Here is an 11,996-nt window from a genome sequence, read left to right as displayed (position 1 = left end):
GTTACAAACTTGAAATAAACCAAATTTGACTACACGTGATTATATATCCCTTTTCTGTGTTTATCAGCTCTTAAGACTTCCATAATTGTTTCCTACCATAGAGGCTATTGCGCACACGCACACACACACACACAAATTTTTAGGTCAAAGTCACTGAAATACTTTATGTAAGAACCAAGCTTCCACTCTAGAATCTGTCTCTGTGGCTTTATTATACCATCCCATCTTTACTCTGTGGTATAGAGACAACAGAAGGCCTGAAATGTGCTCCATTCTCTAATGTCAGGGAACTAAAATTTTAAAACCAAAGCTGCATTAAAGTGACTATCTCCCTACATAAAGCAGGATCAAGAGAAGTAACAGCAGAGAATTTTCACTAGCTCTCCTTATGCTAGTTGAGCGGCCCTTTGGAAATTCTAAGGGCTGGTTAAAAACCCATTCTGAGTAGAAGTCTGAAGGGGAAGAAATGGAGTATCTCAAACCCTTGAAATAGAGTAACTGGGCAAGTGCCAGACTCTATAACATACGATTTACAGGATAAAAACAAAGGTCACAGGAAAGCCATGGCACAGCCATTTATCGGGCTAAGTGACAGTAAGCTCACGCAGGGCTGCCCCTTTAAATGTTAAAGCAAGAGAAAATGATCACTCTACCCAACACCAAAAAGATCATGGAGGCCTTATGTTGCAATGGTCAGCCTATACCTAACTCCTATAAACAGCATATTCACTGCAAGTAACTACAGGCAGTCCCGCACTGCGTCTAAAGAAAATAAAGCTGCAGGAGACCTATTCCATTTGCCACATAGCTCAGGCATTTTTTTCAGCCTTCAATGAGAAAAGGTCTCCCTAGTTTTAGTTCTTTTGGAGACTTAAGACTGTCTAGGAGACAGCTATTAGCCCTGGGTCAATCCCTAGGCAGTATGTCAAAAGTACTCCATAACACCCCCTCCGAACACCGAGGGATCATCAGAGAATACTACATTCTAGAAGGAATAAACAGATCAGATCAGTTTATAACTAGACCTGTCTCCTGTTTACACCATCAGAGAAGCCAATACAATAGCTGTTTTCCTGGAAGCCTTTTCCTGGCAGTCACAACAGGAAGAGGCCTGTGAAGAACCTCAGGGAGCGGTCCTCTCCACTAGGCTGTAGCACTGAAGATTTATCACAGGGAAAAATGAATGATTTAGTCTTTGGCATCTCCCACTCCGTCTGCATTGATGGCAAACATGGCTTCAGCTTCAGGAAGACAAGGAGAATCGTAGATTTTGCAGATTCTGGTTTCCCCTCTTCCTTTCCTCAAGTACAGTCTGAACCAAAGACACAGGTCAAAGTACCAAAGTTATGATTAAATTCTGTTCCCATTTATGGTCGACCCCCAAAAATTTTAGACATGAAATCTTCCTAGAAGGACTTCAGGTATGTTTTCCTTAGGGTACTTCCAACCGGGAGGAATCCATTTCTGTCCTAAACCATTAGATTGTTCATATTCAAGAATTATTTAATAATCAGTGAGAGGCATATTATTTCTTCATATTCACTCTTCTCCATCTGAGGGCTTTTAATTCCTTTTTGAACTAAAAGCAAATAGCTGGACTAGCCACAGCATGACAATTAGATTTAGCTCCTATCTAACAGTAGCATTAATGGGATTTAAAATGGAAATGTTACATCTTTGCATCTACTTCACAGCCAATGACATTCCAAGATAAAGACATTTATCCCATCATTTTTTACCTTGTTGTTGAGGCATGTGCAATGATATTTCCTCCAATAGGTTTTTTAGGATCTGCAGCAAACATGGCTGCTCCATCCACCTGGGCTACCACCTGGTTAGTGATGACCACTGCAACACCAAACTGATGGGGGAGAGGACAGATGTCATTATTCTGTGGCTGCAGACAGTCCAAAGACCTTACTGCTGCCACCTTCACCCCCACAAAGTGATAACTGACTATTTCTCCTCCTATCTGTTATCTTGGTGATCTCAAGTCATGATGTCCTGCTTGGTCTCCTAGCAAGACGTCTAGAATTTGTGGTCCCTGAAAGTGGGGATTCCCTCACCCTGCCCTGTAGCCTACCTCATCAGCAAGTCGGAGAAGCATCCGCAGAAACCTGGCCAAGTGCATCTGCCTGGCTGAGAGCTCACCTCGACCGGAATAGTCTGTTCTGTAGAGGGCAGTGGCACTGTCCACAATTAGCAGTGCATACCTACAGGGAAAAGGGCTCTTACTGAAGTCTACTTCCACTTTATATCAGCTTCTATTCTTTTCACTACCCCCAAATTTTCATATTTATACCTGTATATAAATGTTAAAATATCTGTATGACATTCATGTCTAAGGCACCACAAAACAACATAACACCTCCCACAAGTTCACGTGGCTTATGGCTTTTTTTAAATCCCCGTGTCCCGTCTCCCTCCTGCTTCCTTGCTAACCTCAGAGCCCTTAGAACGTTTACTAATGTCTGCTACTTTCTGTATTTAACTTTGTCCAATCATCTGCTATGTAAATGTCACTATGCAGAATTCCCTCCAGCTCCTCCACTTCATTGTAATTGGCCACACTTTGTCTTTCCTTATGGTTGAATGGCTTCATTTTTTAAACAGTGACAGGACATAAAACCACAAAACAAGAATGTCAACATAGGAACTAAAACATCAGTCTTCCCAGCTCTACTCCAAGCTGGTATGAGTTTGGCCAAATGGCTCTGGGAACAGACAGTGCCTTCTACAGTGCACGTACCTGGACTCCACCATCATGGCTGATGCCTGATAAAGAAGCTGGGTCTGGTGATCCGTGTTGAACCCTCGCGCATAGGCTACATTATCCAGGACATCACTGCCAGAGAGGCCGTATCTTGGAAGAGAGGAAGAGAACATTTTTAGCCCGCACATAGAACGCAAGAGATGAGAAATTCTTTTTTAACAATAGAAATTACCTGGATGGGCAGGTGAAAATGGTATCAGGGCTAACGAATATAATTCCCTTTCTACTAGGAAGACCAGACACACAGTATTTAGAGAGGTGACAGCATCAACCATTTTGGAGTAGCTCTACCTGGCAGGACACTTCCAGGTAAATCTAAGTTATTCTTTGAGAATTCCTGAACTAGAATTAGAAATTTCTAAATACAAGGAAACTTCTGGAGAAACTAAGGGTCTCATGAAAGAATTGGGACTGAAACAAAAATAATGGATCTCTTACAGAAAAATGAAACAAATTCATATAAATTTGTTATACAGGAGCAAAACCTATGGACTTGACATTTTAAGGTATTCAAGAGCAGTAAATAAGCATCTTTTATTTCTTCTAAACTTTTTTCTTTCCTGTACTTTTCTTTCATTACTAGAAAGGTAGAATAAGTGATCTGTATCTAATAGGGTTAAATGAGTGATACTTTAATTCACCTTATACCTCAACAGTGAATTTTGCTTTTGCATTTTAAAAAGGCAGAGAAGATACCTCCCATTTTTCTAGAAATCTCACCTTTGTGACTACCACTAAGACATGACTGCACTTTAATGGGACCCCATTTCTTCAAGGATATATCCACCAATCAAGACCCAACTAAGTGCCAGCCCTTATATAAAAAGTTCCCTGGACCTCTCAAATATATGTGATTTTTCCTCTTCTGCACTTCCAGAAAACTGGATTTAGGCACTTATGAGAAGTCACCCTGCAGTTCCTTGAGGAAAGACTACACCAGCATCTCCACCTAGAACATCTTTTACACCTAGTAAATTCTCAATAAATGTTTCTGAATAAGCTATTATCCACAAACCGAACAAAAGAAAATCGTGTACCATCACTTTAATATCAAAATATTACTTGGGTTAAAGTCACCCAAAATCGCTAAATTTCCAAAGTATAATACTTAGTCACTGACATAATTCAAAGGAGAGTCCGTTTAAATAAAATAAGTGCGTTGTATTTCTTTGAGAACCAAGTTTCTATGTTTATGTTTCTATCAATCATTTAGTAGACACTGATCTTTACCTAAGTTATACACTGTGTCAAATCTATTTTTTTTAAAAGATTTATTTATACAAGCACTGGGTACAGTCAGAAGCGCGGAAAGGTGAGAGAATTCACCATAGCCAGAGCGGAGAACAGAACAGGCATGGACCGAAATACACTGCTGAGGGGAGCAGCGGGCTTGGGAGGAGAGGTCTGCATGCCACGTGGGACCCTCGCCGGTGGCCAGGGCCAGGGATCGAACCAGCGATGCAGAGACTGCGGGCAGCCTCCCAGCCCAGCGTTCAACTGCTGCGCCACCAGGGGAGGCCCTCAAATCTATTTTTTTAAGACTCTGCTTTAGGTAAATAGTTTTTCCTCCCAAAATAATAATAAGAAAAAAACGTTTTAGCACTTGAAATAACACTGCAATAAGCTACCCGCAATATCAGAGACCACACCCTAGCCAATTGTATTTCCCACTTTAAATAATGGATTCTTCATGTAGGTAGTAACAGTCATTGTACTTTCCTGGACATTTTACCAGTTATTCTTATTAACACAAATGAATGTTCAGCATGGAATTAAGTGGCTTGATGATGAATAGTTAAATTTGGGGATGAGGATAAAGAAATGATGCAGTTTCATTTTGGGATCCTGACAAAATAAAGTGAGAATAGGAGATAAAATTTTCTATATTAAATCATGGCTGCAAGATTCAAGATCTTTTAGGCCTAGACACAAATGTTAAGCCTTATCTCAAGAAACTTTGATATAATCTGTCAGGAAGAGAGATTATCTTTTGTTATCAGAACATAGTTTACAGGGGTGGGCTGGGGGGGGGGGGGGAACAAACCGACTTTTACAAGCAGGAATATCTGGATGCTGTCACAACTGAGGTAGCACAAGGAATTTTCAATACCCATAATTTGGAAAAAATAGGTTGGCTATAAGCAGGCTCTCATAGTATTTCCAGAACTTAATTAAGAATAATCTAGAGGGCCTCCCGTGGTGGCGCAGCGGTTGAGCGCTGGGCCGCAAAGCTGCCTGCAGCCTTGGCAGCGCCGGTTCGATCCCCGGCCACCAGTGAGGGTCCCACATGGCGCGAAAATCTCTCCTGCCGCGCCCGCTGCTCCCCTCAACAGTATACTTCAGTCCTTCTGCCTGTTCTGCTCCCCGCTCTGGTGAATCCTCTCACCCTCCCGCACTTCTGACTGTACCCAGTGCTTGTGTAAATAAATAAATAAATCTTAAAAAAAAAAAAATCTAGAATACCTAGTTAAAAAAAAAAAAATTCTTAGGTCGAAACCAGACTTAAATTACAATATTTAGTTCTTAATGTTTACATCTGCTGTATCGTTAAAAGGGGTGTCTATCATTCTCTTTTTCATAGTACTTAGTTAAAACTTCCACAAAAGGTGGTCACATCGTAACTAGCAATTATAGTCACAGTTCTTAAAGTTCAGCAAGAATCCAGATCAGGGGCCTCCCTGGTGGCCTCGGGGTTAAGTCTCAGGTAGGACACCACTGAGAAGGCCCAGTGCAACAACAGCCTGCATTGAACCCCTGGTCAGAGAGCTAACTTACGTGGCGCTCAGATCTTTCCTGTTTAGCCCACTGCTCCCCTCAGCAGTGTATTTCAGTCAGCCTGCCTGTTCTGCTCCCCACTCTGCCTCTGGTGAATATTCTCACCACTATCTCCGCACCTCTGGCCTACACCCAAGTTCTTCTACACAAAAATAAAGTCTTTAAAAAAAAAAAAATCCAAATCATCTGGAGACCTTGTTAAAAAAAAAAAGGTCACAAGTTAATATGTTTAAACAGGGCATGGCAAAAATTAATCAGTGAGGGTACTGTTGTGCAGGAAAATTAGGTATTTGCTTAAGAAACACCTGTAATTTGGAACAGAAATTATTAAAAATTTCCTGCATAGGCAGAAGTGATTAAAATGTATTGAAGAAATTTACATTTAAACAGTTTTCTTTTAGTTGATATATTCATAAACATGTCTCTAATTAATATTCCTTCATTCACTAACAAATACTGAATAACCTGGTCTAGTGCTTGAGGCTACATACAGTAAGTGATCAAAACAAAGTCCCTGTCTTCATAGCCTACATTCTACTATCTCATCTATTCTACCTGAGCACTCCTTACTTATGGACTGGACAAAATCTTTATGACTTTGTCTAAAAGAAAACTCTTCAACTACTAAAACAGTATATTTTACTTAACAGTGTGTTTTCTGTTAAGAATACCAAAAACAACTTTGGGAGTGAAATACAGTTTAGTATACTCACCTGCAGAAAATTAAGATCAGGGGGCCTCCCTGGTAGCGCAAAGGGTTAAGTCACAGCACTATGAAGCTATCAGCAGCCACTGCAGCACAAATTCCATGCCCTGCCAAGGAGCTGACCCACATGGCGCAGCAGACCTCTCCTGTCTCACCTGCTGCTTCCCTCAGCAGTGTGTTTCTGTTCCCCACATTGTCTCTGGTGAATCCTCTCACCCTCCCACACCTCTGGCCTGTACCCCAGTTCTTGTATGCATAAATAAATCTTTTGGGGAAAAAAAAAAAACAGCTTCAAAATTCTCAACCTAGAGTATCTTTTTACTGAGGTCTAATTTATATACCATAAAAGTAAATTTAAAAGTAAATTTACAGTTTATAACCATGATCACAATTCAATTTTAGGACATTTCTATTATCCAAAAAAAGGATCTCAAGTCTAGTTGGAGTTACTTTCTGTTCTTACTCCTAGCCTCCAAAACCACTGATCAACTGTCTCTATAGATGTTTCTTTCTGGAAACTTCACTTAAACAGAATCCTAAGTATTTGTGTCTAGCTCCTATCATCATGTTTTTGAGATTCATCCATTTTGTAACAGGTACTTCATTCTATTTTACTGTTGAGTAGTATTCTACAAATATTTATTCATTCATCAATTGGACAATTGTGTTGTTTCCAGTTTGGCACTAACAAATAACACTATAAATATCCACATACAAATCTCTATGTAGACATGTTTTCATATCATGTGGTATATAACCACAATAAAACTGCATGGTCAAAAGATAAATTTATGTTTATGTTGTCCAAAGCAACTGCATAGTTTTACATTCTCAACAGCAATATACTAGCATTCCAGTTTTTCCACATCATTTCCATTTAAAAAAAAAAAAAAAGATTTCTTTATGCATACAAGAACTGGAGTACTGGCCAGAGATGCGGAGGGTTGGTTGAAAGGATTGACCAGGGGGCCTCTCCTGGTGGTGCAGTGGTTGAGTGCTGGGCTGCGAAGCTGCCCGCAGCCTCTGCAGCACCGGTTCGATCCCTGGCCACTGGCGAGGGTCCCACGTGGCGCGCAGACCTCTCCTGTCGCCCACTGCTCCTCTCAGCAGTGTACTTTGTCAGTCTGCCTATTCTGTTCCCCGCTCTGGTGAATTCTCTCACCCTCCCACACTTCTGACTGTACCCAGTGCTTGTATAAATAAATAAATAAATCTTTAAGGGGAAAAAAAAAGGATTGTGTCCCCAGGGACACAGTGGGGAGCAGAACAGGCTGATCCACTGAAATCCACTGCTGAGGGAAGCAGCAGGTGAGACAGGAGAGGCCTGCTGCACTATGTGGGTAGCTCATTGGCCAGGGATTGAACTCATGCTGCAGTGGCTGCGGATAGCTTCATAGTGCTGCATCTTAACTCCTTGTGTCACCAGGGAGGCCCCTCCATCCTTTTACTTTCAATCTATCTGTGTCTTTGAAAATAGTGTTTCTCTGGAAGACAGCAACTAATTGGATCTTGTTTATTGTCTAGTCTGACAGCAACTCAAAGATCTATGACTGAAGAACGCTTTTTTTCTACTGAAGGTGATTCTTTTTTTTTTTTTTAAATTTTTTTTTAAACAGAGGCATGTTTTTTATTTATTTATTTGTTTGTTTGTTTGTTTGTTTATACATGCACTGGGTACAGTCAGAAGCGCGGGAGGGTGAGAGAATCCACCAGAGCCAGAGCGGGGAGCAGAGCAGGCAGAAGGACCGAAGTACACTGCTGAGGGGAGCAGCGGGCGGCAGGAGAGGTCTGCGCGCCATGTGGGACCCTCCTCCGGTGGCCGGGGAGCAGCCGGGGATCGAACCGGCGCGGCAGAGGCCGGAGGCAGCTTCGCAAACCAGCGCTCAACCGCTGCGCCACCGGGGAAGCCCTGAAGGTGATTCTTTTGAACTACATACAACTTCGGAATATGGAACAATAAAATAGACACTCTTCAGACAATGACCATGGCAATCACGAAAGTGGTGGCTGTAACGATATTTTGCCTAGTGCAGTAACCTACCTCTCAGCCACTGCTAGTAGTCGTTCTGGCCTAAAGGTACCCTCGGTGTCAATGTACATGGCCTTTCCTTCACCTCCACCTCGGTCAATGGGAAGCTGAGAGGACAAAAAGAACAGAGGAAAATAAACACCATATTTGTGATATAGCTGACTAACTTCCCTGTGACAGGTATATAATTTCCCCATACCTCCATAATGCAAAGGGAAGAAACACTTTTTTTTAAAAATTTTATATACTTTTTGCATCATTTTTCATTTTTGCATAATGTATGCATTTTCATTTTGGTTATAGTCCCCACACAATTCCTACCCCCCCTTGTTTTGATCCTAGTCCTTCCTCCCCCCAACCCCTATAGTATGTTTCTGGTTTACAGTGGCTTGTTGATTTTGATTTTTACTTTATTATAATAGTCTTTTTCCTGGTCCCTTATTTAGGTTTTCTAAATTCCTGTTATGAGTGAGACCATCCAGTATTTTTATTTTCCTTTCTGGGCTTATTTCACTGAGTACTATCCCTTCCAGATAGGAAACACTTTTAAACTGACAATCAGAGGTACGGAGGAGGGATTCCCCTACTGAAAGAAACACAGCAAGTAGTAGATATGAAGCTTTTTGTGTCTTATAGCATGTGAGAAGAATGTTTTGCCAGAGTCACAATACTTGGAGACAAAGTCCAAAGTAGGTGATATATTCTATGACTGCATACTAACACAAGTCTGATCAACTCTCTTAAGAGCACAAGTATTTGGAAGACTGTTTACCGGAAGACTGTTTACCTTAGCCTAAGTAATGGGTGCTGATCCAATATCCAATTAATTTTAGGATATCCAGACAAAACACACTTCACTATAGAGATTTATTTATTTATTTGTTTGTTTGTTTGTTTGTTTGTTTGTTTATTTAAGCACTGGGTACAGTCAGAAGTGTTGGAGGGTGAGAGAATTCACCAGAGCCAGAGCGGGGAGCAGAGCAGGCAGAAGGACCGAAGCACACTGCTGAGGGGAGCAGCGGGCGGCAGGAGAGGTCTGAGCACCACGTGGGACCCTCCTCCAGTGGCTGGGGAGCAGCCAGGGATCGAACCGGCGCTGCAGAGGCTGCAGGCAGCTTCGCAACCCAGTGCTCAACCGCTGCGCCACCGGGGAGGCCCACTATAGAGATTTTATTCCTTCGGGTCACTAAAAGAAACTGGCAGTGCCCCAGGGGCACCTCTAACAAATAAAGAAAAAAGAAAAGAAAAAAAATGGTGTTTGCTCTAATGGTACATAGAGGTGTTAAAAAATGAAGGAGAAAAAAAAAAAAAAAAGCAAAGAAAAGGGAGGAACATGGATAGCGATAATTGTCTGATGAGCTACACTATACTAATTCCATGCCAGATACCTTACCTCTGAGTCTTACAAATTTTGAGCGAATGAGACAAAAGGGATAGTTTTCATCTAGAAATTGACTTTGGAGTTCCAATTTACCTTTAAATTTTGAGGAAACTTTTAGACTAAGGACGTGGTAGCATAAAATCTATTTGAGAAATTTTGTTTCCAAAAATCACAGAAGTATTATATATGCTTGTTTAAAGTTCAAATAATATAAATGTGTAAAAATTGAAAGCTCTTCATCACTCCCATCAGCCATAAGTAATCTCCCAGGTCATTTTGTATGCATTTTCATATCCTCCTTTTTTTATTTTTAAGATTTATTTATTTAAACAAGAACTGGGGTAGAGATCAGAGGTGAGGGAGGGTGAGAGGATTCACCAGAGACAGAGTGGGGAACAGAACAGGAAGATGTACCAAAGACATTGCTGAGGGGAGCAGCGGGGGAGGCAGGAGAGGTCTGCTGCGCCATGTGGGTAGCTCCCTGGCCGGCTGGGAATCGAACACCATGCTGCAGAGGCTGGGGAGAGCTTCACAGTGTGGCGCTCAACCCGCTGTGCCACTGGAGAGGCCCTATTTTCATATACTTCTGATATACAAATCTCCTTCAACTACGATGGGATTACATCCAGATAAATTTTATGTTGAATGTATCCTAAGTTGAAAATGCATATAATACACCAAAACTACATACTATAAACATTATAGCTTTGCTTAGCCTACTTTAAATGTACTCTGAAGACTTTATCCTGCAGTTAAGACTAAAACAGTGAACAGAAACCCTATTTGCAATAAATTGTTGAAAGCTTATGTACTTTACTGACTACTGTACTGAAAGGTCTATAGAGCTGTCTGCCCTCATGACAACGCAGCTGTAGCTTGCTGCTGCCACCCAGCACCACGAGAGAATAGCATACAACACAGCTATAGCCTGAGAAATGATCAGAATTCACCATTCCATTTCTACTGAATGTGTATCACTTCCACACCATTGTAAAGGTGAAAAATTTTAAGTCAAAGCATGCAAAGTTAAATAAAAGTTAAAAAAAAAAAAGCATGCAAAGTTGGAAACCACCTACATGCCATTCTGCCACTTACAATATGACCTTAAAAATATTCTCAATTTCCCTTTCTGTAAAACGTAGATAAAAACCACCTCGTGGGTTCGTTTTGAAAATTAAGTTATTCATGGGAAATGTTTCACACAGTGCCTGACATACAGAAAGCACTCTGAGGACATACCTCTAGGGCACTGATTGTAGTGTTAACAGCTGGTCATAAAATGACACTGTTTCCTTACAATGATGAAAAAAATAACAATCCCAGCTGACTTTAAGCAAAACGATTTTTCAGGGACCTGCTGCTTTCATTAAAGTAAAAATTTCCAAGAACATTAATTGAGGATTTAATTTAGTTATGCAAGGTTTTGTTAATTGGTAAAGGGAAAAATTACCATGCTAGCATTTGGCAGGTTGGCAGACAAAATCTTTCAAATCATAGGAGTCCATGGAAGGAGCAAAGGATATGTTTACAATAAAAGAGGGTGTTGACACAGGAAAGGTTTGGAACCAAAGGCTAAAAAGGAGAGTTGCCTGATTTTGGGGAGAGGAGAAAACCTTGACATTCAAGGAATAAGCCCTCAGGAATTAAGATGAATGAAGTTCCCCCTTCTCACTCTTGTGTCTTTAGTACTAAGAGAGCAGGCATTCTTTCCCAGTAGATCTTGGTCATAAGTAGTTGGGCAGGCTGACAGCAAAGGAGCGCATAAGCTCCCTGTGTATTGCTGGGTGAGTCTCAAGGAAATGGACTACATGTTCTCTAGACACCTTTTGTCTCTACCCCCTCACCTTCCAAAGCCACGGAAGACATCTTGTGTAACTAGGCTAGGTAAGAGTCCCACCAAGTTAGCTACATTTAAAAATAGTCTGGGCCTCCCTGGTGGAGCAGGCAGTTGAACGCAGCACTGTGAAGCTATCCACAACCTCTGCAGTATGAGTTCAATTCCCAGCCAGCCAGGGAGCTACCTACGTGGCACAGCAGACCTCTCCTTTCTTGCCGGCTGCTCCCCTCAGCAGTGTATTTCAGTCAGTCCACCTATTTTGTTCCCTGCTCTGTCTCTGGTGAATCCTCTCACTCCCCACACCTCTGGCCTGTACCCCAGTTTGGGTATGCATAAATAAATAAATCTTTAAAAAAACAGCTTATTAACAATATTTAACTCTTTTTCCTATTTTATAGTGATGCAGGTTGTTTCAAGCTTTCATGTTATAATGCTGTGGTGTAAATTCTTTGTATATTTATCCTTGAACATGAAAAGTTTCGTAAGATACATTTT

General features: G+C 41.3%; 1 protein-coding gene across 2 annotated transcripts in view; it reads right to left on the bottom strand.

The window, feature by feature from the left end:
* Nucleotides 1-1,188: 1,188 nt before the first annotated feature.
* The window catches only part of RAD51 (RAD51 recombinase), a gene marked incomplete at both ends in the record, with an annotated part of 31,378 nt that continues 20,570 nt past the window's right edge, over nt 1,189-11,996 (bottom strand). The window contains 5 exons of one of the 2 annotated variants that reach the window (XM_084240981.1): nt 1,189-1,312; nt 1,740-1,861; nt 2,084-2,213; nt 2,750-2,863; nt 8,296-8,390. In XM_084240981.1, coding sequence (XP_084097107.1) covers nt 1,189-1,312; nt 1,740-1,861; nt 2,084-2,213; nt 2,750-2,863; nt 8,296-8,390 — 585 coding nt within the window. The remainder of the gene's footprint in view (nt 1,313-1,739; nt 1,862-2,083; nt 2,214-2,749; nt 2,864-8,295; nt 8,391-11,996) is intronic. The other variant, XM_084240982.1, reaches the window with a different exon arrangement.

Source organism: Talpa europaea (genome assembly GCF_964194135.1).
Source record: "Talpa europaea genome assembly, chromosome: 8".
Classification (NCBI taxonomy): Eukaryota; Metazoa; Chordata; class Mammalia; order Eulipotyphla; family Talpidae; genus Talpa; species Talpa europaea.
This window is presented reverse-complemented; position numbering and strand designations above follow the sequence as displayed.